The sequence below is a fragment of the Oncorhynchus tshawytscha genome, linkage group LG17, assembly GCF_018296145.1.
Source record: "Oncorhynchus tshawytscha isolate Ot180627B linkage group LG17, Otsh_v2.0, whole genome shotgun sequence".
In the NCBI taxonomy this organism is placed as follows: domain Eukaryota; kingdom Metazoa; phylum Chordata; class Actinopteri; order Salmoniformes; family Salmonidae; genus Oncorhynchus; species Oncorhynchus tshawytscha.
Window position 1 is genome coordinate 18,133,064 of NC_056445.1, and position 26,285 is coordinate 18,159,348.

The following is a 26,285-nucleotide window of genomic DNA, read 5'->3' on the forward strand; positions in this document are numbered from 1 at the left end:
TACTTTTAATGTACGTAGCAGCACATGTTATGGTGTTTTATTATGTATAGGTATGTGCAAAGGGGTGCTTAACTCAAAGCAAAACAAAAGCTAGAATAACTGAACTGGCGTGGTCGATCACACAACACAAAATACTCATTTACAGGAAAAGGGACAGCAAAAATAATGGATTCTATTTTTACACTTAATTTACAAAATATAATAAACTTTGTATAAAAAAGTATATACATTCAATATCTATCTTCAATTGAAGATGTTTCCCATTTTTCTTAAAAAAAGAACAGTCCTCGCTGTTAATATCTCCTCATAAAATTTTTCAGCCTTTTGTAGGCACAATGCATTATCCTTTTACATTCAAGCGTTGCACATTTGCAGTGTCCATCATTGAGAAAGTGTCCATTCACTGAGGTAGTATTTTTTTTTTTGTCATCCTCATTGTGAAGAAAAACTCAAAGGAATGTCAGTTTGTTTGAACGCACATATTCAGTTATGTGCTCACTCGACCTTGCTGACTAGTAGCAGTCCTGTGGAGATCATATGGTTTCTCGTAGATATTATTGCCGCTCTTTTCCGATTCCGATTTAGAATTCTTCGACTGGACGCTGTTCTTGTCTTCCTCGCGTTCCGAGTCTGTGTCCAGGGCTGCGTAGGGATTCTCGTGTAGCATCATGCTGTTGTGCAGGGCCAGTGGCGGTGGTCCAAATCCGGGGTATAATTCCTGTTGAGGCCTCCATGGGGCTTTCCCAAACGTTCCTGTGAGAGAGAAGGATGGAGGGAGATACAGGGTAAGGCCTGAGACATTCACATGTTGTGCTAGTTGTCAAGAAAATTAATATTCAATAAATCACTTAGTAATTGAGTGAATTTATTTTCTGAGTGGACTTAAAATGTGCTTGACTTGACCCAAATCCATACAGAGAAATTTCCTCAGACGTACCCATGAATGTGTTGGAGGAGGAGAGCCTCGTCTCCCGAGGTCGGCCGTACTCGCTTCCATCTCCCTCGTCCATGGAGGGGGGGCCTTCGCCCTGTAGGTGGTGTGGCCCGTGGAAGCTGCTGCCGTTGGGCATCTGCATCAGCACACTGGGGCTCCCATGGTCAAATGGGTCCTGGAGGGCCCCGCCACATGGATAGTAGTTCCTCCTCTTGGAGCTGGTCAGGCTGCCACTGTAGGAATCTATACAGATGGGCCGCTGGTCCATAGCACAGCCTGTACGGAGGGGGGAAGAAGTTACAGTGAGCCATGGTAAATCAGATCAGTATGACAGCAACACATTATTGTTATTGTTTAATTTAGGGAAAAATACTTATAATGCTACAATTTAAAAATATATATATCTATCTGTTGCACCAACCTGTGAAAGCCTCTGAGGATTCTTCGGTGTACATGTTGCCTCTCCTGAGGAGAGAGCTGATGGGTCCTTGGTAATGGCAGAGCAGGGGATCTATGGCCGCCTCCATGTCCGCTTCACTTCCCGTGTCCAGCTGACACAGACCTGTACGAGTCACATGACATATTAGTAACGCATTGGTACTTGCCTCAAATTACTTACACTATTCCAATATGTATTCAGGTGAAACAATACATATAGAAAAATGCTCAGAGTACAGTTGACTGATCTAATGCACATATTCATGACATAAAAGTCCCCATGCATTTCCAATGAAATAGCTGCTCTCCTACCATTCATGTCTTTAGGCTGCATGTAGAATCCACTCATGGAGGAAGCCATGAACTGGTGGTTGCCACTGCCACTCTCTGAGGGGACATAGCCATCTTGTCTGTCGGCCAGCGTGCCCTGAGAGGACAGGTAGCTGGGGATGTCTGCAGGCAGGTTGGTCTCGTCTGCAGGGAAAACACCAGGGAGGGAAAGTCTCAGAAATGTTTCCATAGAGAAATACAATAATTATAATAATCTGTTCAAGGCCATGGTCTGTCACTGATTCATTTCAAAGCATTTGTAAAAGGTGTGGTTTTAACAACATGGCAGCCAAAGTATGTGGAGCTGGAGCCCAAAACTCAAGCTCCCTCAAAAATGTTATTTTCTGTTTGAAGGAGGAGGCAACATGGGCATGCAAGTACTGAACTCTTCAAAACCAGTTCCGTGCTGACAAAATAAAATGGCACCCTCTCCTCACCTGTGTTGGTGACGCTGCAGTCCTCGTTGCGCCGACGCGTATGGTAGATGATGACCACCCAGACCAGCGAGGTGCCCACCACGCAGCACACCACCGCGATGATGACGATGCCCACCGTGGTCCAGCCGTCCTCGTCCGAGCCTACGCCTCCCGAGGCGCCCACCCCCACGTCACAGTTGGGGTTGGGCAGTACGGCTAGGCGCACGTTGCCCCGCTGGGTGCCCAGCGTGTTGGACATCTCGCACGTGTACATCCCGGCGTCGCCCTCCGCTGCGTCCACGATTATGAGCAGCTGGTTGCCGGCGGCGAAAAAGTGGCGCTCTGTGACCACAAGGGGGCTGTCGTCTTTGGTCCAGTTGAGCCTGGGGGAAGGGCTGCCACCGGCGATACACTGGAGGACCGCAGTCTCCCCTTTGGCCACAGTGCGGTCCATGAGAGGACGCAGGAAGGAGGGCGTTTCTGGAGGAGAATGGGGTAAGGGGGAATGTTAGTTGTCTTACAGTCCCAAAACGCCTGATTTATACGTCATTTTTTGGGGGGGGGGGAAACTTATGTAATACCATTAAATTAAATTGATCTGTGACAAAATGAAGAGGCACACACAGACAAATGCAAAGTTCTTTGACAGCAGGTGAAAATAGAAAGAATAATTCTCACCTAGCACAGTTAGCGTAGCGTTAGCTGATATGGCTCCGGCGGTGTTCTGGGCGGTGCAGCTGTACAACCCGATGTCCTCTGTCTTCACATCCACGATGAAGAACACATCGTCCTCAGGCATCACGTGCATACGACGCTCCCGGGCCGCGGGGAAGTCTGTGCCCCCGTCTTTCTGCCAGGCGATCTGTGGAGACGGGTGACCCACGGCGGCACACTCCAGTCTGGCCGTGGCACCGGCCCGGATACTCAGGTCCATGGGCATCTTGGTGAAGGACGGAAGCACTGGAGGGACAAAAGGGATGGACATTTTATTTGACATCTAACTGCACCACCACTTCAAGAGCAACATGATAGTTACAAGCTTTTGCAATGTCAGTCATAATGAGATTCCTTATATGTTCTTAGGGCACTCCAAGATGATACTTGCAGTGTACTTGTGCACTGGTTCGTCATAGTTTATCATGCTGAGAGTTATACTAAGAAAGACAAAACACTTGAAATAACCAGTGTAAGGGAATTCCGCCCTTTGTGCACACAAGTGACCACAGGAAACTTTGATCAGAGGTTAGTTTGTTTAATAATGATTGCAATCTGGAGTATTCACCCCCCTACTGAGGATCACCCCGCCCAGGGTGATATCCCTTAACTTTAATACCATATAAGCTCATAATTAATAGTTGCTAATACAAAGATGTTTCAGCTAGGCAGAGTTCAGCTTATTGTTATTTGCAGTTAGTTTCCCAATCCTTCTTCCTCCTATTGCTATCATGTGCCAGCAGAAGTAAGACTGGAACATAGTATCAGCAGAAACTGAAAGTATAGTTTCAACACACATGAGGCAGCGCACAATTGGCTCAGCGTCGTGAGGGTTTGGCCGGCCGGGATGGCCTTGGTCCCATTGCGCTCTAGCGACTCCTTGTGGCAGGCCTGGCACATGCACGCTGAGTTCAGTTGCCAGCTGTACAGCGTTTCCTCCGACACATTGGTGCGGCTGAGTCCGACTTTTGCACAGTTGACCTCTTCATGCACTTACAAAGTCTACCACTGATTCTCAATCTCAAGCTAAAGCAAAACATGAATCATTGTACTTTTGTAATTACAGGTGTTCCTATAATCTACAGATATTATAAAATTCCTTTCACTAGTCAAATCAATACCAGTAGGTTATTTAACTTACTGTTGACAGTGAGCTTGGCCTTGGTGGAGTAGGAGGAACCAAAGTGGTTTGAGATGACACACTGGTACTTCCCCTCGCTGGTGAACTCTACACTGCGTAGCTGCAGTGTGGTGGTGTACTCTGTAACCTCTGTTTCACGGCCTTGGCCTCCCCCCTGGGCTCTGAGGTGTGCCTGGTTGTGGATTTCAGCGTCATTCAGGACCTCATTGTCCTTCTTCCAGGCAAAGGTCATGGGTGAGTCGCTGGAGCTGGCCGCCGAGCACACGAATGTGACGTTGGTGCTTTTGATGGCCGACTGGGTCTCAGGTTGCACCGTGATCTGAGGATTGGGGAAGTCGTCTGGTTGGAAGACAAGAGGGGAAAAACATTAGTTTCCATTTGATGTGAATGGGGCTAACTCAAACTGAGATTCATTTTGGGGCTGACCAGTTTTTGTTAAAACCGTGATGGTCCACAAACAGCTTAAATATGGAAATTATACTATTTTATGCGCCAAGAGAAATTAGAAATGTTGAAAGCTCCGAAGGCAAAGCACCTCAGCTCTAATAGTAGTCATTACTTAAAGAAACTGATCCCAGAAATTCCTCAACAATGATTTATTTTCTCCCTGCTCTCTCTGACTCCACCCAGCCAAGCTGTTAACTCACTGAATTTCCACATGGTTCCATTACTACGCTGGCTCCATCAGAGTGTCCATGAGTTGAAGGAAAATATGGAACAATCTGGGTCAGTTCATAAAATGGAAAACCTGTCACGGCTAAATGGCTGTTTTTAACAAGGGCTACATTAAGAGGCTTTGTGTGTGTGTGTGTCAGTCACACTCACCACACACAAAGTCCTCCTGTCTGACGGTGAACACGCTCTTGCCCTTCAGCATCAGGGGATGGGCACAGCTGGCGTTCACGTAGGGCAGGAAGGCCTGCTCCGCCACCCACAGAGGAAACCACTTGAGCTGGCAGTCACACAGCAGGCTGGATGTGTTCAGGTGCCTGGGAGGGAGAAGGTACTGCATTAGAGCCAGGAATCACAAGAGAGACCCAGCACAAAGATGATCCATAATACTTGAACAGTTTTATAGTCGTTCCATTTGAAGATAATCACTTTTATGAGTATAGGTGCTTTTGAAGGAATTGTCTATGGAGGATTCTTCCTCAGTTAGTCCAGAACAGTGAATGCAGTGTGACTGAACCAAGAGATACTTACAGTTCCTCAAGCTTCTTCATCTGCACAAAGGCGTTCCCTTGGACCGACATGATCGCATTGTTACTCAAATCTCTGAGAAGGGGGGGAAAGAGGGGAGAAAGGATGGATCTTTACACAGAAAGATGGCCAACTTTCCCCTCCATCTAGGCCTATCTGGAGGAAGACTGCTAACACTTCAATCATCAGAGAGAGGGGGGGAAGAAAAGGCCTTGAGAACAATAGAAATCTGGGCAGCACTGTGCTTTGTTAATCAAGAGGGGCCCGACTTCGGCTCCTTTGAGCTCAGACATGACTGGGGAAAAAAGTTAATTACAATCAAATGCAGCTGTTTCACAGATAGAAATACACACACACAGATGTACACACACACACAGACAGATGTACACACACACAGACAGATGTACACACACACACAGACAGATGTACACACACACACAGACAGATGTACACACACACACAGACAGATGTACACACACACACAGACAGATGTACACACACACACAGACAGATGTACACATACACACAGACAGATGTACACACACACACAGACAGATGTACACACACACACAGACAGATGTACACACACACACAGACAGATGTACACACACACACAGACAGATGTACACACACACAGACAGATGTACACACACACACAGACAGATGTACACACACACACAGACAGATGTACACACACACACAGACAGATGTACACACACACACACTTGTACACACAGAAATCAGCACACATGCAAGTACGAACACACAGGCGCACACAAACACTCCTCTCGCAATGCCTAAGCAGTTAGTGATCAATAGTCTCCCAACATATGGAGATGGTGAATACCAGACAGCTCTGTTTTTCATCAAAGTGTGGACAAGAAGCAGGGACAAGAAGCAGAGACAATAAGGTCATGTGGTTCTCACTAACAGGCTTTGTTTCTCATGGTTATGGATTCTCCCATATTTAGTTTACAGCTTTAGGACAGTTGAGACAGACGTATGAGGATATTGATTTGAGGTCAACTCACAGGTGCTCCAGTGTGTCCAGGCCAGAGAATGACTTCTTGGTCACCGAGCGGATTTGATTTCCTTGAAGGAACCTGAGAAAAGGATATTTGAGTTTTCATTCAAATACAGCAATTTATATTAAGATAACAAGAACATACTTCCAGTTAAAACCCGTTCTCATGGTCCATTTTATAGTTTCTAATCTATTTTCTGGATACTAACAGGTTAGAAGACAACGCCATGGTAAAGTCAAGCCTACTCACAGTTTCCTCAGTTTGTCCAGAGCAGAAAATGGTCCGTTCATATCTTCAATGGTCCAGGAGATTTCGTTGTTCTGCAGATCTCTATTTCAACAAAAAAACAAAAACAAACCACATTGTAAAAATCCACACCCAGAAAACAACTGCACTTATTATAGTCTTAGCAAACCTTGGTGTGGCTTTGCGTTTCGTCTGAAGGACGAGAAAGAAGTCAAAGTCTTTCCATTTGTATTCAAATTGGTCCCATCACTGGAGGATGTTTCTCACAAACTTTGGGTCTTTTTAAATGTTTGCGATGGTTTCTCCGTGTCTCGCAGCAGAACATTGCTTCACATGCAATGCAGCGTGTTAAACAGGGAGGAACTCAAACCCACGTTGGTTCTTCTTCATTTAGTGAAAAATTATACGTTTTTAGTCATGGGTTTTATGGCTGGGGTAAATAACATTTTAACTATATATCAAAGGGTTTTGAAAAATCCGAAATATCTTTTAACCTAACTGAATGTCATGTGCACACAGCAGTACATCATGTCTGCTAAAGAGATTTGCTGGATGTCGTCGCCCTTCCCCCGCTCCTTAACTCTCAAGTCTCTAAATACTTTCAAACAGCTAGTTTCCTCCTCTGCATGCCTGGTTACAAATTATTGGGGTTGAGGAGGGGTGGAGAGGGTAGAGGAGCGGGTTGTGGAGAGAGGCTGGGGGGTAAAGCCCTCTAAGCCACCCCAACTCCCCGTCCACCAACCTACATACCTGCCCTCTGCTGACCTTTCATGCACAGTTAACATTTGGTTCCATTTAAGAGAGGGACCAGGGCAATGTTATGGAGCGGTGGACTCAGTCTCACTCTGCTGACTTGTTGAGGTTATGTCTGGGGAGAAACCACAGGCAGTACGTTCATCTATTCCACATCTCGAAAACAAACAAGGCGGGAATATTTACACTGACGCCTCGATGAGTGTGGAGAGGGACAGGGAGCGAAATGCAACAAGCAGGCAGCATCTGAGAAGTTAGCTAGCTGCTAATGTACTCTCATAGAAGTGAAATAGGGCTTATCTTATAGAACACAAAGCAATGATAAAATGTAGGCTGATGGGGCCTCCCAAGTGGAGCAGTAGTCTAAGGCACTGCATCGCAGCGCCAGAGACATCACTACAGACCTGGGTTCGATCCCAGGCTGTGTTGCAGCTGGCCATTGTGCTCTAGTGACTCCCTGTGGTAGGCATGGCGCATGCACGCTGAGTTCGGTTGCCAGCTGTATGGTGTTACCTCCAACACATTGGTGCAGCTGAGTCCGTAAGGAGTTGCAGCAATGGGACAAGACTGTAACTACCAATTGGATATCATGAAAAAAGGGTAATATATATATATATATTTTTTTAAGTGTAGACTGATGAGGAGTTTAAATCGAGTTCATCCCTAAACTCCCATGAGCCTTGAGGCTTCTCAAACAACATCAGGGAAAACTCTAACCAGGATTAGTGATATTAACCATGGCTAATGCACTCACTGCCAGTGGGACGTTGAAAATAATAATTTAATGCTTCGGCACATTATTCAATAGAGCTGTCATCTCTGACAAGTAATTCACGGAAATTGAGTTTTGACATCCTTATTCAAACTTACAGCATCTGTAGGTGGGAGAGTCCTCGGAAGGCTCCGTCTGCGATGAAGCTCACACGGTTGTTCCCGATGTGGAGTTCGTCAAGCAGGCTGAGGCCCACAAAGCTGGACTCCTCCAGTCTTGTCAAGTGATTGGACGAGATGTCCCTGTCGGGTGGAGAGAGAAGGAACATCAGCATCACACAGTTCATACCCCCAGGGCAAATGGAAAGGAGGGGGGGTAGAAATAAGCAGTTGAGGTAGAGGATAAACTGGCCTCAGATCACTAGGAACGTGCACCAACTATAGCCAGATTAATCTATGAATTACCAATAAGGTAAAAACCTTGTTAGATTGTACCTTGCTCAGCTGGTCTACTTTGTTTAACCGTATGCAGACTAGAGGTCGGCCGATTAATCGGAATTCATAACAATCGTTTTTTTTAAAAATACATTTTTTTACAACTTTTGTTTAATCTTTATTTAACTAGGCAAGTCAGTTAAGAACACATTCTTATTTTCAATGACGGCCTAGGAACGAGGCCTTGTCAGCTCGGGGGATCTAATCTTGCAACCTTACAGTTAACTAGTCCAACGCTCTAACCACCTGCCTCACGAGGAGCCTGCCTGTTACGCGAATGCAGTAAGCCAAGGTAAGTTGCTAGCTAGCATTAAACTTATCTTATAAAAAACAATCAATCAACGACTGTCGTTGCTCCAATGTGTACTTAACCATAAACATCAATGCCTTTCTTAAAATCAATACACAAGTATATATTTTTAAACCTGCATATTTAGCTAAAAGAAATCCAGGTTAGCAGACAATATTAATCAAGTGTAATTGTGTCCCTTCTCTTGCGTTCATTGCACGCAGAGTAAGGGTATATGCAACAGTTTGGGCCGCCTGGCTCTTTGCGAACTAATTTGCCAGAATTTTACGTAATTATGACATAACATTGAAGGTTGTGCAATGTAACAGGAATATTTAGACTCATGGATGCCACACGTTAGATAAAATACGTAACGGAATAAAGGTTTTGTTTTCGAGGTGATAGTTTCCAGATTTGACCTAAGGCTCGTATTTCTGTGTGTTTATTATAGTTAAGTCTATGATTTGATATTTGATAGAGCAGTCTGACTGAGGGGTGGTAGGCAGCAGCAGGCTCGTAATAGTTAAAGGTATATGGTTTAGAGAGAAATAGTCGAGGCGTTAAAATTCCTGTAATAAGTTGCGGCTGAACTTGAAAGGGGTTCCTTCGTTATTTTACCGTTCATGTCTTCCATAGAGAATGTCTTGATCTACTTCAAATAAGGTCTGTGTTTCGTGCTTAAACCGCCTCGGCATTTTGATACCCATATCTTCGCTTATATTTAGCCAATATTGATCACAGTTATCTTGTCCTATGGATATCTACACAGTTATAAAATTGGCAAGGTGGTGTAAGCCTACATGAAACACAGACCTTATTTTAAGTGAATCTAAAAATATCCTATGGGATAAATGAATGAAGGAACCACTTTTCAGATTTTGCTAGAAGGTGTCATGGGAATTATGTCTCGCACTTTGGTAGTCAATTCTTACCATGCCCATTATTAAAATAGGATTTCCTGCATATATTCATCACAGGTAAACTCTATTTTTATTCAAACAGTTGAGAGTATTTGTCTCCTAAGCAGACTCTTCAGTGTCATTTGGGTGGCAGGGTAGCCTAGTGGTAAGAGCATTGGACTAGTAACCGGAAAGAGCCGCAAGCAAGAAGCGTTGGCCCCAAAGAGCGGAAAACGGATGCTTACAAAGGAGGGGAGGAGCGACTCCGACTAAGGCCAGGACACCTCAGCCCTTCCCTACTGTCTATTCCAGACCAACATTAAATTGTGACTCCAAAGTCACTTGCAAAGTAATCTTTGCAAGTTCAAACCCCCGAGCTGACAAAGATACAAATCTGTCGTTCTGTCCTTGAACAGGCAGTTACCCCACTGTTCCTAGGCCGTCATTGAAAATAAGAATTTGTTCTTAACTGACTTGCCTAGTTAAATAAAGGTAAAATTTAAAAAAAATCACTTCAGAGCTGTGTGTGTTTTACAGATGGCAGAGAAAAGCAGTGTAGGACAATGACATGGAATTGGCACCAGGGAAAGCAAGGTGTCTTATTTGTGATAAAGATGTAAGCATGGGGTCAGCAACGGCTAAATCAAAAAATACCACCAACCTGTGGAATCACCCTAAAAACACCCATCCAAAAGCCCATAATATGTATTATATTAAGTTAAAATAAAAGTGTTTATTCAGTATTGTTGCAATTGTCATTACTACAAAAATGTATATATATAAATTTTTAAAAATCGTCAGATTAATCGGTAGCGGCTTTTTTTGTCCTCCAAAGTCGGTATTATGAAAAATCATAATCGGTCGACCTCTAAAGCAGACAGTATAAAAAGTATTAACTTTGTACTAGAAATCCTCATATGCAAACATCAGACGAAAAAACTAACAAACCAGGAAGAAGGCTATTTACCAAAGAGTGGGAGAAAAAAGATCAGTCAACTGCCAATTTGTTTAACGCTCAGGCTCACTTGATAAGAGAAATGGAAAAAACAACCTCTCCCCTCTCAGAAACAACCTTGTCGCTAGTAAAAAAAAACATGGCGGACTTAGTAATTGGCCAGTGCCATAAACAAAGTTAACAACAAAGGAAACAATATGTCGCTGCAGACACTCTGGTTGTGAAATCCCCCCCTCCTTCTCCCCCCTTCCTCCCCTATAGACGTGGCGAGGCATTAAAGGAAGGGGGCTATAGTGGCGGGGGTGAAGTGGGGGAGTAATACTTTGTCAGGAGCCCTGCATTGGTGTTGGCACTGGGCACTAGGGGTGGAGGAAGAGAGGGTGTGTGTGTGGGGGGGTGGAGAGTTGGAAACTGCGAGGAAGGTGGGGAGAGCAAAGGAGAGAGAGAAAGAGAGAGGTGTTGGGAGTTCACGGTGTGAATAGGAGAGAAAGTAAGAGGGAAAAAGAGAGGGAGGGAGAAGAAGAAGAAGAAGGAAAAAAAAGGGTCACTCACAGCTCGCTGAGTTTCTGGCAGAACTCCCAGGCGTCGGGCTGGATCCAGCTGATGGCGTTGTGGCCCAGGTGGAGCTGCTGCAGAGTCAGCAGGCCGTACAGCCAGCCCTTACTCACCTCCGTCAGGTTGTTGTAGTCCAGCTGCCTGCAGGGACACACAGAGACATACAAACAAAGGTCAGTCATCAACATATAGACATATAGACACACACAGACAGACAGAGATGAAGACGTATGCTGGCCTGGACTGATCCCACAATGTATAGGCTATAGTCAACTATCGTTGTCTAGACATATAGCTGCAAATACGTATCCAAAGATGGTATGCAGACACTTGCAACCAGATATATGCTGTTAAATCCACCAATGTACACTAGTAAAGGAAGGCACATTTTCTTGTCACAGAGGACAGTTACTTACAGGACCTCCATGTTACTGAGGCCCCAGAAGGCTCCGTCCATCAGGCGGCTGATACCGTTCCTCTGGATCTTCAGCGAGCGCAGGGCGTGCAGACCGTGGAACGTCAGGCCCTCCACCCTGCGCACCCGATTCCTGTTCAGCTCCCTGCAAGTTTGGACCACAACCAGACCGTAAGAGAACCGCAGCATCATATATGCAGGGTAGGAATAAGAGTTCACTCAACTCAAGAAGTGAGGTTGAAAAGGAATCTAATTCATCCAAGAGAAGCCAAGAAGATGTCAATGACTGTTGGAAGAGTGGTCAAAGAGTGGTTAGAGACGTCAACGCACTGTCAATAAGTGCCGTCACAATGTGTTTTCAGGAAGTTCACAGAGCAGTCAGAGAAACATCAAAGAGTAGTGAAAAGTCGTGGACCGTTACACAAACGTTCAAAGAGCGGTCATAGTATAGTTTGAGGTCAACCCCAACAGCGCTTAAAGTGCAATTGTCACTTACAGGTGCTGGAGGTTGGGGAGCTGGAAGATCTTGGCAGGGATGGTTGAGAGGCGGTTGCGGTTGAGCCTGAGGACCTGCAGAGTGCTGGACAGGTTGACAAAACAGCCCATCTCCAGGGTGGAAACGCGGTTGTTGTTCATGATACTAGAGGAGAAGAAAATACATAATGTGATATTCATCATATAATGAATTCCAAAGAGGAAAAATGACCAAAGAATGTTGTAGTTCCACCAAAATGTTACTATTTGATCCAAACACTTCTATCGTATTCTTGGACGGAGTTTAACCATGCATTTTAGTTAAAAAGTCCAAACGGACAGACTCACAGGTTCTTGAGAGGCAGCACAGGGAAGGAGTCAGCCTTGATATCCACTATGCTGTTATTGCTGAGGTCCAGGGTCTCCAGGCGTTGCAGGGGCCTCAGCTGCTCCAGAGAGATCTGAGTGATCCTGTTGTTTGCTCTGAAAACACAGATAGAACGGCTCCAATGAACAGTAGAAAATACGGTATATTTTAACAACGCGGATCACCAGTCTAACGTTTCCAGACATACAAACACTCAGAGCAGTCAATTAGCGGGCGGTATTAAATAAATGACCAACCTCGCCCGAGCATTTCCCTTCGACCCTCACTACCCGTTTTCCCATTATTATTATGTTATTAGACATTTTTCCTAGAACATTGAGGCTCTCCCTGAACCATGAAAAAGACCACAGTTCCCTTGTTGTCTAGGAAAGGGGGAGGGGGGGGGCAATACTAAGGCTAACCAATGTCACTACTCATCTCAACAGGTCAAAACAGCCGTTTGGTTTAGTGCTGTGTTATTTTGTTTATAAGGTAATTACTAACAAGGTATTTAAAAAAAATAACCTGCCAATTACTTGTCTGATGAATACCATTCCCTCAGTGAAAGCATGCCTCAGCAGAGGCTGGCAATTTCCTGAGCTGCAGTGCAGGGACTGCTTAGTTATAAACAGTGTCTGTACAGAGCCGTCTTTGTGTATGGGCCTCGATGGGTAGAGAAAGGGAGAGTGAGGGAAAGGAGTAGGAATTCCCTCTAATACACCAGACTGCAGGCCCCGTTTCAGTATTAATTGCAAGGCTAACATAACAACAACCCCCCAAAAAAAAAAACTTGTATTAATGCATCAGTTCTTAATTTGATCTTCTTTATGATACGTATTTTTTGTGCATTTTCCTGATACTGACCAAAGTGTTTGCGTTTTCCCTATACTGTGCATGCATGCAATACACACGCCAACTGCCCCCTCCCCTCAAACACTTTGGTCAGTATCAGGAAAATGCACAAAAAATACAACCCTTTGGAGAAATGGATGAACATTGACATGGCTGAGAAGTACTGCTTTATGTGAACACTAGCACCCTTCAAGAAGCTGCCAATAAGAAAACAACAATGAAACGGACACACAGAACCAGCACTAGTCGAGAGCCAGACTCAAAGTCTCAAACTGGCTCAGCTCCGCTGTACACCTGGCCAAAGCGAGACTAAAACAGCACTGAAGATACAATCAAGCGAAAAATTGAGCACAGTGGCAATGTAGCTTCTCAGTCCATCATAAAGCCTCAGAAAGTGGGATCTTTGTCTTGGACAGAGCAGTCATTTTCCACACATTTCCCTAAATCTGCCATCCATACCTCTCTTATGACTAGGCTCCCCACATTGAGACAGTGACACCCTTTGGCAGCCTTACCACCAAAACATACAGAGGAAAACAGACGAGTGTGTCTGTCAGTCAGTCCAACCTGGAACAAAGGCAGTACCAGGAGGATATATGGATAGAGGCCCAGGAAGGAGAGGCTGATGGGGTGTCTGGGGCACTTAGGGGTAGAACCTGCCACAGCACGTCCCTCTGCCTAGCCTCCGGCAAGGCCAAGACTCAACGCTTGGTTCTATGCCAACCGACTGTAAGAGTGTGGAGCTGAGGGTGGGGGTAGAGTGTGGGGCTGAGGGTGGGGGTAGAGTGTGGGGCTGAGGGTGGGGTAGAGTGTGGGGCTGGGCGTGGGGGTAGAGTGTGTGGGCAGAGGTTGGGGCTGAGGGTGGGGGTAGAGTGTGGGGCTGAGGGTGGGGTAGAGTGTGGGGCTGGGCGTGGGGGTAGAGTGTGTGGGCAGAGGTTGGGGCTGAGGGTGGGGGTAGAGGGTAGGTTCTGGGAGGCTGAAACTAAATCCCCCTTTTTTCTTCTTAAACACTCAGTCACTGCCTAAAAATTGTTTTATTTCATTTTTTAACACAGTTTAGGCAACAGCCACAGGCTGAGCTAGGTGCAGTGCAGCACACCACACCACCCGCAGTAAAAAGGGTACAAGCCAGCCTTTTGTGTGCAGATTTGCAAAGGGCTTTCCACGCACCACGGCCTCTGTGGTCCCAAACAAAAGGGGCACACACCACCTGGGCCTGGGTTTACATGTTCCCCTGACTGGTCGCTGAGAGAAGAGGAGAAGAGAGGTTGGCGAGAAAAATAGAAAGAACCTGTATTTCCAGTTTTGTGGAGCCCTGGACATTTTGAGGGGAGGGGGCAGTTGGAAAGCAACTGTCAACGCTGGCTGCTCAGTCCATGTTCCTCTACAAAAGACGGACTGACCCTGGGGCCTGTCAGCTGGAGGGAGGTGTGATGTGGTGGTGATGATGATGATGATGATGAGTCCCTGGTCTTTGTACCCCAACACGCTCTCCCTTCCCCCCACAGTAAACATCTGGCCAGCTGTGGAGACCAGACAACTCATATACGAACAAACCTTGTTTGTTTGAGTGCAAATGGGCCAGATACATCCAATATTCCATTCAGCTGCTTGTGATGCTAACCCTCAGCTAAGTTGTGGAGAATTAGCAGCCCCTCCATCGGAGAAGCCCCAAATACAACATGGTGTCCCAAGCTGATGTTGTTAATGCTTACTCTCTGACACACTTCCCACTTGAACCAAAACAGTGCTGCTACAAATGAGCCTCTCCGTGGCTTTAAAAACTTGACATGACCCATGAGGAGCATAAGAATCCATATAAGAGTCATGTCTTGGGAAGTACAAAGACCACACAAGTCAATGCCTTTTATAACCCTCATGAGGACCCCTATTTTGAAGGAAGTGGTCAAGACCATCTGGCAAAACATGGACTACACACAGCAGAGGCCAGCCCTCTCCAGATAGACAGAGAGATAGGCTACGTGGGGACCTACAGGAGCTGTTATGGCTACACTTGCTTGAATCTCAGAGACCACTGAGCAATTAATTGAACCCGGTTGTATTAACCTGTAACCTGTACCTGTATTAACCTGTACAACATACAACAGAATCTCAACACCCAGCCAACTCTAACTTTAAACATTGTGGCAGATGAGGACTGTGATATCAACTGAGACTGTGCAGTTGAGGCCTACAGGGATAGACGTGAAGGAGATCTTGGCTACGATCCATTCAACAAAACAGTTTCTCTCCATCTCTCTCTACTCCCTAACATCTGCCCAGAGATCTAATGAGAGATTTTGAAAGACCAACCTAAATGCTGTGTACAGGAGAGTTCCAAGTGCTTATCTGTTGATCTCCACCCGTCGGGCCAACTCCACAGACAAACAAGCAGGGGCATTGTCCATTCGGACGGCACACACTTCAAATTTGTTTAACCAATTTTCTCGCAAATAAGGTTACTATGCACCGTTGGGTTAATAGTTTCAAGATCTGCCTGTCATTCTCGTTTGAGGCTCTTCAGGTTTTAGCTTCCCATTTTAACACACATTGAATTTGATTGATATCAGTCAAAAAAAGCTCAAATGAAAAAAATAAGACTACACAGCAGCACATCTAAATTTGAATTACACCTCTGTCTAATTAGTCAGTTTTCGAGCAAATCTACTCCATATTTTTGGGCTGTGTTGCCTTCACACGCCGAATGTGTTTATCTGAAGAAATATGACCTACATAAACAAGACGACAATGTCAGACTATTATAGACAGCTGACGCTGCAACAGAAATATTCCTTTTTGAATTCAAGAATTTTTCAAATCCACATAAATTATAGCTAAACCGCAGAGGCCGCTGTCAGTCAGAAACACACATACGCAAACAAGTTACCCCAAAGGCAGCAACACTCCACTTTTTAATAACGCAATAAGATGGAATCAACAACAGAGGCCTGATAATCCTGAAACCCCCTTTTTCTCTCCATTTAGTACAGTCTGATTTTTCCTTCCATTCGCACATACTGGAGATGTTCTTCCCCTTCCTCCATTTCTCTGGCCTGGGAGGGGAGTAATGAAAAAAAAGCCCCGGGGTATCGAATGCAACTTATTCAAACAGCCAGGCAGACATAGCGGCAGCTCTCGTCAACTTCCTTGACCCCACAGCCCAGAGTAAAAACAAACGGCAATAACCCTGCAGCTGGTAGTAATTGAGTTGTGATCATCTTAATTAATTGAACAATTTCCCAGGAATTTATGGTAGGGGGTGGGTGCTTTAACCAGATTGCTGTGAAACCACCTCTCGTTGAGTTTGGTGGGCTCTACAAATTATCTGGTGATTCCAGGGCTGATTAGGTATTTGGAGAAGACGGTTTGATGGAATCTCTGTGTATGGAAAAGGTAACTGAGTTGGAACTGGAAAGAGTTTCATATTCTGCTTATCTACCAATTCATCCTTTCTTCTGTGGCTAACTAAGCTGACAGATATACTTGGATGTCTTGCTTACAAAGCTCTTGGCAACAAACATTGTAACTTTGTAACTCAATACTGTAATAACCTAATATCTACTAAAACAGTGTTTCCCAACCCTGGTTCTCAAGTACACCCAACAGTACACATTTGTATTTTAACCCTGGACAAACACACCTGATTCAACTGGTCAACTAATCATCAAGCCCTCAATTAGCAAGAATCAGGTGTGTTTGTACAGGGCTACAACAGAAATGTGTACTGTTGAGGGGTACTCGAGGATCAGGGTTTGGAAACCCTGTATGAAACCAACATTATAACTCTTTCTCTCATCGTTCAATCATGTTTCGCTTCAGACAGACGTTGTGTATTATGTATCAGTTATAGCACTGTAGTTGATGCGGTCCTACTGCAACCTGACAACAATGTACAGGAACAATGTCGTGATGATGTGTTAACTGTGCTATTAGCAATTTGGGTCAGATGCTGGTGTAGTGTTTAATATAGTGTCTGATGTGTGCCTGGGCCGCCCCAGCTAACGCAGCAGCCCTGCTTCTCATTACAGGCGCCAGTCTGAAAAATAAGTCATCTGATGGCTTCTCAAAACTCTGTTCTTTTTCCAATAGGAAATACCACACACATATTCTCCATCAATGATGCCAATACCAGCAACAAAAAGAAAGAGAGCGGGGGGAAGAGGAATTTTGTGTTTAACCCCCCCAGAGATTTTAGTTGCCGAGTAGACACTAAGCAATGCAACTGGGAATACTATGCAAGCACCCAGACACAAATGAACACACGTTGTGGTAAGAAAGTATGAATTGATCATTCCCAAATGCACATTGAGGATGACAACTAGGCTGGCTGACATACTTTGGAACATTGCTTTCAATGGTGAAATCTATTGGAATTGTTCTCCTATTCATGCATTATATGTTTTAATAAGAAGCATCAACTAAATATGCACCTTGAGTGGAGATTTGAGAGTAGAGGGGAATACTATTTTACAACTCCTAAAACCTCTGAATGTTGTCAAAACAACAATGTTCATAAGTTCATAAATGAATCAGCCCTATTGGAAATCAAACATACCCTGGGGCACTGTATTTTGTTTTAGTTCCAGGTAATACCGCCAGCCACATCTGTGGCCTATAGGCTATACACCTAAAAGTCTGAAGACAAATTGACTAATAGCCGACGTCTGAAACCCCTTAGGCTTCTTTCTCTGCTTGTCAAGTTCAGGCTTGATGAGGAATATGCCTCTTCTACTTTTTGAAATGGATGCATTCTTGTTGGGAAAAAAACGTCATATCCATTGATTTTGTGAGACATTGTGCCGGGGGAAAAGTTCGAAATCAATGCCTTTGAAACCTCTGACATTGTCGGGTCTATTTGTCTTTGAAAACACATGAAAGCCCCACATTGCTCCATCATGTTCTGGGCCCATCCTACTAGGAGTGTATACAAACACTCAACCTCCAGATGGATGAAATGCCACACTACTCATACAATCAATCAATCAAAATGATTTATAAAGCCCTTCTTACATCAGCTGATGTCACACAGGGCTGTACAGAAACCCAGCCTAAAACCCCAAAAAGCAAGCAATGCAGGTGTAGAAGCACCTAAGTAGATACAGACTTTCTATAACGGAAATGAGATGGACGGACAGAGAAGTCTAATCTTACAGATCCCAGATCAACATTTATGGAAACGCTGGAACCACCTCTGGCGATTCCATTTTTAACAATGACATTTATTTTCAGACATGTGAGTGACTTGTCTCAAACTGGCTGCCATGCCTGGGACAACCCAGTCTGGGAACCAACTCAGCCAAAGGGGTTCCACCAAGGAGGGAGGAGCAGGGCTTAGCAGCTCTACACTGTTAACTAGCACTGACAACTCTGATGGGTGGGTTGGTGGGGGGGGGGTTGTTTCAAAAGTAATTCATACTTACAGAATGAGGGTGGTGATGTTTGCCGCATGAGGGCCCAAATCAGGTACCGTCTCAAATTCATTGTTGTTTAGCTTTCTGTAAACATACAGGCATAAAGGTTGTTTGTCACATGTGGTGTGAAGGGGCGGTGGAGGGAGAGTGTTTGTGACTGATGTTGTTTACTCTAGGAAGTACAGAACACAGTATACTTACATCTCACTTAAGTGCCGCAGTTTCCTAAACACAGTGCTGTCGAGCGACTGCAATTTATTATGGCTCAGGTCCCTGTGAAGAAAGACATTTGTTAGAGGAAAGTTACACAACATGGAGGGCCGTTCGCTTCACAACCAATCATATACTGGCCTTTCTGTTTTTAAACAGGAGACATAAGTTGTCTGAGTGAGCCTAGCTTATACAGCTCCAACTGAAGTAATGTGGGAAAGCAGCTGAGTCATTTTCAAAACAAACCACTGTATGCAAAAAAAGTAAAGCTAGCCAGCTATAGGCCTAGTTTTGGCATAGCTGCCTTTTTTAAAACATTGAGAGAAAATCCAGCCAGACAAGCTCATGCATCCAATCCGCTCTTGAATCACCGAGCCAAAACAGACAACCAGATAAGTTATGGAAGGGAGAGATTCCATTTTTTTCCCTTTTTGAGAGGGGGTGGAAAACAGGCCTAGAGAAGCCTGCCTTGCCCAGAGTGTTATAAAGCTGTGGAGTTATTGACGCTGCTGCGCACGATCAACATTGTGGTGGTGCCAGACCCCTTTTTTTGGCTTGCCCCCATCTGGAATCCATCAACTCGAGCTGAGAGGAGGGAGGGGAAAAAACTAACAACTGGTAATCTATTCACAATGCCGGGGAAGTGAGTTTCCAAGCCGAAACACTCCTGTTGCACTTTTCTAGATCTGGCCCTGGTTTTATTCTTCAGCAAATCGTTTTTTCAACTCTTCAACAAGAGTTTTACTTCTCTCTCTGAAACTTTTTTCCCTTCCCAACATGCAGCTGTATGTTTTTGTCTCACTAATCGGGCCATATGGGAGAGGTGGAGAGGTGTAGGATCAAAAATGTCCAGATAAGCCCTGAGGGTTTCTGACACTTACACTTCCTTCAGAAGGTCCAGAAGTGGACCCGATTAAATCAGTACAGCTAGATATGCTTTGGCCTGTATATATTAGACTGTGCGCCACACATTGATCCGTGTCTGAAGAGTGAATGAAACCAAGCTATCCATCCTCTTAGTAATGAGATAAGATAGACCTGCTGGTTCTTTGATGTGGTTCTTAAAGCACTTGGACTAATATAGATCACAAGGGAAAATAGGTAATTGACTTCCAAGCTGACAAAGGCATTCCCTTACCCACCAGCTAAAGCTCTTACGTTATAATCCAGAGCGCTTTCTCTCCTTATGTTTGAAGTGCCATAACATAATGGCTTGATCTCACACGTCTCGCTTATGTAAATCTGTGAAACGTAAAGTTATTTTATAGGTGAGAACTGGCTGTGGATGGGATGGTCTGGTAATACAGCAATGTTGAGTGAGTCTCCTGAGAGAGCTTACCTCCACAAATGCATATTACGCTACATTCCAGGCTATAAACCCGAAAAAACTCGGAAAAAACGAAAACTCGTCTAGATTTGAATCGTAAAATCTTTACCCCTCACTCACTCACCGAGAAATTTGAAGCTCAAACTAAATGCCTCTCCCTCCTTCCCTCCCACATTCACTCCCTCCCTCTCTCCATCCATCCCTCCTTCCCTTGCTTTCTCTCTCTTTCAGAGAGTTTGTACGAACTAATCCAACAGTGGCTCCTTAATCAGTACCATCGGTGGCTCTGGAGATGCTAATTCAGCAGAAATAACCGGGTGCTGGAAAACAAAGGGCCGGGCAGTTTAAGATGTGCTGGAGAGACACTCGTAAATTAGCATGCCGGAGTGCAAAGAATTTTCCCCGTGTGGAACTTTTTTTCTCCCTTTTTGGCTGTCTTGCCTTGGTTATGAGGCTGTGCCTGTGTTTTCAGGCAATGTGAAATTTCCAGAGCGGGCAGCACACATTTTGTAAATGCCAAACAAACATTCTAACAGGGGACTAACTAGCCTAGCTGTGTTGTGAAATATGAACTAGAAAAAACACAAGCTAGTAGTGAGGATACATCAACATGGTGCAGTCTGAATGGAAGCCAGGCAGGCAGACCTATGAACATCTGCTTATTAATACATGTTAAACAACCATTTGAGTCGTTACCATGGGAGATTGGCCTGGAGTGACTATGACTTCATTTGACATTATGTATTTATAGTCCTGGGGCCTGAAGAACTTCTGAGCTCACATAATATGGAAAGGCCCAATGATGGTATCACCTCATAAACAAAAGGCAAACAATTGTCATTCAGCAGTTGGTCTCATCTAGGGCCTAGTGTAATGGACATCTGTATTCTGCATTAGCTCCTTATCATGATGTCACCTGATATTTACATGCTGAGAAAGGTTCAACAAGTTGTCAAAATGAATTGTAATGAATTGTTTATGATGGCATTTTAGGCTCTTCGTTCATGGAAATTGTGATAGCACCAAAATCCCAAAAGTCTGTTGAAAGGTCTCCATGAACTATTTTTTTAAATTTAAAACTTTATTTAACTAGGCAAGTCAGTTAAGAACAAATTCTTATTTTCATTGATGGCCTAGGAACAAATCAAATCAAATCAAATTTATTTATATAGCCCTTCGTACATCAGCTGATATCTCAAAGTGCTGTACAGAAACCCAGCCTAAAACCCCAAACAGCAAGCAATGCAGGTGTAGAAGCACGAACGAGCAAGAACAATGCGTTAACTGCCTTGTTCAGAACGACAGACTAGTACCTTGTCAGCTCGAGGATTTGAACTATGCAACCTTTCGGTTGCTAGTCCAAATAGCTCTAACCACTAGGCTACCCTGCCGCCCCCAAACTATATAACGTTGGGAAATGATTGTACCTCACTGCACTGACAACAAACTCAGAAGCAAACAGTACTACCAACTCACTAGCCTACTGATGTTGGCATGTCTTGTTGGGCCTACTGGGTGATTGGAATAATCCTAATATAAAAGGCCAACTAATGATTCACTAGTGTAGAATGACTGACAATGGGACACTGATGTGTAAAGGTCATTCGTGTTATATCTTCTTCTAAAACGGCTGGCTTTATTACTCACAAGACTGATCTTCCCTCTTGTTCCTAAGGAGTATGGCACACATGTCCTATAGGTATTCCCATGGAAGAATTGTAGGCAGTGTGACATTGCAAGAAATACGTTTGATTTCAATTACAGTGTTGTTCGAGTGCAAAATCTAAATTTCCTTGATGTTTAGAGTAATTTCCTTTATCTTAAATAACACCAAATGTTGCTAAGGAATGATAAACAATCGAGTATTTGAAATTTGAAATCACAATAAATAAAAATCCAATAATATAATTCTAAATGTGACAAACACAACTTTTATTCAGTAAATATCTCTATACCTCAGTTGACAGAATATGGCGCTTGCAACGCCAGGGTTGTGTGTTCGATTCCCACGGGGGACCAGTACGGAAAAAAGTACAATAATGTATCAAGTTGCACTGGATGAGAGCGTCTTCTAAATTACAAAAAAAAAAAATCAGTTCTGGCCTTCGCACCTTGTAAAATGGAGAGGCCTATCGCGCGTTATTGCGAAATACTTTCTAAACAAACAGCAAATCAGTCCTGGGGAATCATAAAGTAAGGATTTAGGACTAATTTCCCTTTCTTGTTGATGTGAAGTGAAATCAACTTTGTTTCCAAACGGTTTCATTCTCTTCGAATCGTCAGTAAGCAACAACCTAACAAAGTTGGCAACAATGTAACAAATCACATAACGTTAATTCTCTGCATAAATGTATCTATTCGAGTATTCATTCCATTTATACACTTGTTGTAACTGTGTTAAAACCTATATCTATCAAACTACTCATTTCAAACATAGGTGTGAAAGGTAATTAAGATAGCTGTTCGTATCTATGGGCAGTGAAGATTAAATGGCAAATCAACAAACGCTCTCTAAATTGACTTACAATTGTACGGTCCATTCGGGAAGATTTTCAGGAATTCCACGCCTTTTCAACCGACTGCAGTCCAAAAGGTCTCCAACACATGTGCACGGAGACGGACACGTCCTTGTGTTTTCATCATATCCAAGTATAAGTTCTATTCGGGAAAACAGTAAGAAAACGACCGCATACATCGCAGCGTTGAGAGGCTGCATAGATGCGGACATTTTAGCCACACTGAAGTTCCCCCCAAGTTTTAGAGAAAAGCGCGAGAAAATCCGATATAGTAAAAATTCCAACCCAAGGACAATGTTGTACGGTTTAGTCAGAGGTTTGGTTAGTCCTTAAATCCAATTCCTCGACCGTATTCCTTTGAAACTACGAACATGTAAAATATTTTTACGGGACCCAAACTTCTCCATACCTTCGTAAAAGTTTTAGCCTGTAATAGCATACTTTTTGCCTTGCACTCGCAGCAGCTACTACTTTCAAGGCTCTCAACAGCGCGCCTCTCTATTGGTTGTTGTAGTGATACGCACCGGCGGGGGCAGGGGTGGGGGTGGGGGTAAATAGTAGGCCTATTTTACAACTGTTCCAGATTCATTTTATTCAAATTTTACACAACTTTGTTTACACCATAATGTTGATGACACAAACAGACGGCTTCTTCTTGTCTAATGTAGACATTTCACATAAATATTTGCTAATGTGTGTTAAAGACAGTCTTAACACAGATAAAACCAAGGTTTTTGAGAACGCCTGGCCAAGGGTCATTTGTTTTATGACTTATTACTGGTTGTAAATTCTCGAAAGCTTAACAATGTGTAGTCTCTGATAAATGATTACATTAGCAAGATGAAGGCTACGTTCCCCTCTCTTTGCTTATTACCATGTGAAATGCAACAGGTGTAAAACAGTACAGTGAAATTCTCACCTTGAGAGCTCTTTCCAACAATACAATGACAATAACATAGATAACAGAAAATAGAACAAAAAATGTAAGTAATAATAAAAACCAAACAAGAACTACTATTAGAATTTAAGAAACTCCCGTCTCGTTGTTTATTACCATGTGAAATACACATCATGACACTCCATGGCCCATTGCAATGTATCGAACCTTCCCGTAGGCAGAGTGTGAAAGAGAAATTCACTTTTCTGTTGTTTCTCTTATCATTCAATCTCCCATGTTATTAGGTGTGACTGTGGACATAGTGTAAGTGTACTTTGGCCAGAGTCTGATACCAGTTGGTTACATTTCCATAAATTGCAGTTCACTCCGTGAGATCCTTCAGGCAAAACAACCTGAATAATGCATGCTTCTAATAAGTCCTGATTGCTTGCAGCATAACTGACTCTATTTCCTCCCCCATTTTGTCCAATTACAACAACAAAAAACTCTCCTCAATTTCGTCTGAAAATTGCACGTCCTCTGGCTATCCCAAACGGGCTCAATCTGTCCTTTTCCCCCAAAGTACCTCTTGTTTGGACAGACATTGTATTAGTTTTTCCACTCCAACTCACAATGAAGGTCATTTAGTTGAGGCATGTGTATTGTTGTCTTTAAGCAGTCTCTTGACTGCTTTATTGCATCAATAATTGAAACAGCAAGGTGTGAGACTTGTCCTTCGGCCCAGTTGCCCCAATTATCTTTGTCATTTGTATTCAAAATGGGTCACCTGGTCAATTGAAAATGAGATTGGGCCTCTAGAATCAGAATACAAGCAAACTGGGGCACATGAGAATCAATTCTCATTGACGCCAGTACAGCCAGAGAGCAACTTCATTATTTTATTCTGTGCTAAAACTTCAGCAACAAATTAGGAGCTATCTTATTGGACTGTCCTGTTAATTATCTTTATAAGTATAGCTCTCTGTGCTCCAAATTCATAATTATGTCTGAGGCACATTAGAGGTGTGGGTTTGCTATTATGTAAGGTGCTTATATTCTGAATGCTTTGCAGTCAAATTGCACAAAATAAATGCTGCAATTTAAGTGAGTATCTTTTTGTAAGGTATTAAGGTAGGATATACATCTAAAACACCAAAATGGTGCGTTGGCAATTTAGAATGTGAGAAGCACAGATAAGACAGTATTGGTATACCAATCATACCAGTCAATCCAATGCATAGTCAAATTTTCCATTAAAAACAATTGATCAATGATAATTATTCTATTGTACTAGAACTAGGTAGAATTATTGTCCCCTTTAACATATAATTAGAGACTCAACTAGGTTTCAATCATCTGTAAAAGTTTATTTGAGATCAGTATTGAACAATTATGAAATAACCTGAAAAAAACGGTCCTTTGTCTTTCGTAGCCTAGAACCATTAGTTGTTTTTCATCAATCTGTTCTTGCCAATGCTCAAATAAGGACAGCAAAATTACTGTTGTTCTGTGTCTATGTGTTATCTGTTATATTACCATCAGCAAAAACAGTCTTCAACACTTCATTCCAATACATTAAATTGGACTAAATCCACAGACAACCGCACATTTTCTAGAACATCTGACTTAGTAATAGCACCCTGGAACAATCACAGTGTGGGAATGCATGGGGAGTTTGGGGGTGGAAAGGCATGCCTATGCATCTGCATGACCGCCGTGATTGATTAGGTCCCTGGGGACCCCTGCTGGATTAGGGGAAAGAGGGGGGAGGGAGCGTGTAGGCCAGCCAGGCCTGGATGGTGGGTGAAATGCCCTAAAGGCCCTAGGAAGTCCAATCCCTGATCAGTTGATTGCTTCCTCATGCTTCACCAGTCTGCAGTGGTCTCACTCTCAGACTGAGAGCAGGGAGAAGAGAGCAACAACAGCAGTTGTTTAACCAACCAACCCACAGTCTTTAACATATAAACTACTGGGTGAACACAAGCCAATACATGTCTTTGCATGTCTCCACAAACCTTTATGAAAATCACCTGCCAGTGATAGAGAGAAAGCACATTACAAAGACAGAACTTTGTTTGTAATCTGACTGTGTGTAATGCGAGTGACATTTATTGTGACATATTCCCAAGAAAACATTCACAACACATTCAACAAAGACACACATTTTTCTGCTGTCTGGAGAAGCACTGAAGCAGACCCTCGTTCAGCTAAAACATATGCCATCTAAAGCATTCCCTACTTGGTGAAATCATATTTTCTCTTCTTGGCTGCCGAGTTGTTTGGCGCTTAGATGATGGATGCTTCGCTGGCCACGGAACATCCACCGCACCCCACACAGAGGATAGCTTGAGGTACTTTTCTCTTACATGAGAACTACAGGTCCATCAAGTGTGGTTTAATAAGACAAGTGTCTGGAATGTAAGAAAATAAAGGCGTTGAAGACCTGGTGAAGTCCTCAGAAGCACATACAGAGGTTGGCAGTGGACTGCTTTCACCCGATAACTCTCTCCAAGTGGCTAGGTGCCAGTCATTATACTCAGAATAGTAACAGAATTAAAACATGTCTACCCAGCATGCCTAGCTCCATGTATCAATGTTGGCCAGTAAAAACATTGAGGAGGGTTGACGGGTGTGTGTGTTTGTGTGTGTGCATGGGAGGGAGGGGTCTCTCTACAGGCAACAGAAGGCAGACACTGTTTATTCACGTTTCTTTACCCAGAGTCAGAATGAGGTAC

The 26,285-nt window shown here is 43.7% G+C and overlaps 1 protein-coding gene across 1 annotated transcript; it reads right to left on the reverse strand.

The window, feature by feature from the left end:
- LOC112217190 (leucine-rich repeats and immunoglobulin-like domains protein 3) lies at positions 1-23,141 on the reverse strand. Its single transcript, XM_042300329.1, has 19 exons — positions 22,683-23,141; positions 18,822-18,893; positions 18,630-18,704; positions 12,339-12,473; positions 12,013-12,156; positions 11,518-11,661; positions 11,099-11,242; positions 8,068-8,211; positions 6,448-6,528; positions 6,205-6,276; positions 5,177-5,248; positions 4,799-4,962; positions 3,974-4,312; positions 2,797-3,078; positions 2,140-2,598; positions 1,685-1,846; positions 1,356-1,496; positions 938-1,210; positions 1-753 (listed from the first exon to the last, which is right to left on the reverse strand). Exons 1-19 carry the CDS (start codon positions 22,883-22,885, stop codon positions 488-490), a joined length of 3,372 nt encoding a protein of 1,123 aa, XP_042156263.1. The 5' UTR covers positions 22,886-23,141; the 3' UTR covers positions 1-487.
- Between the last annotated feature and the right edge of the window lie 3,144 nt (positions 23,142-26,285).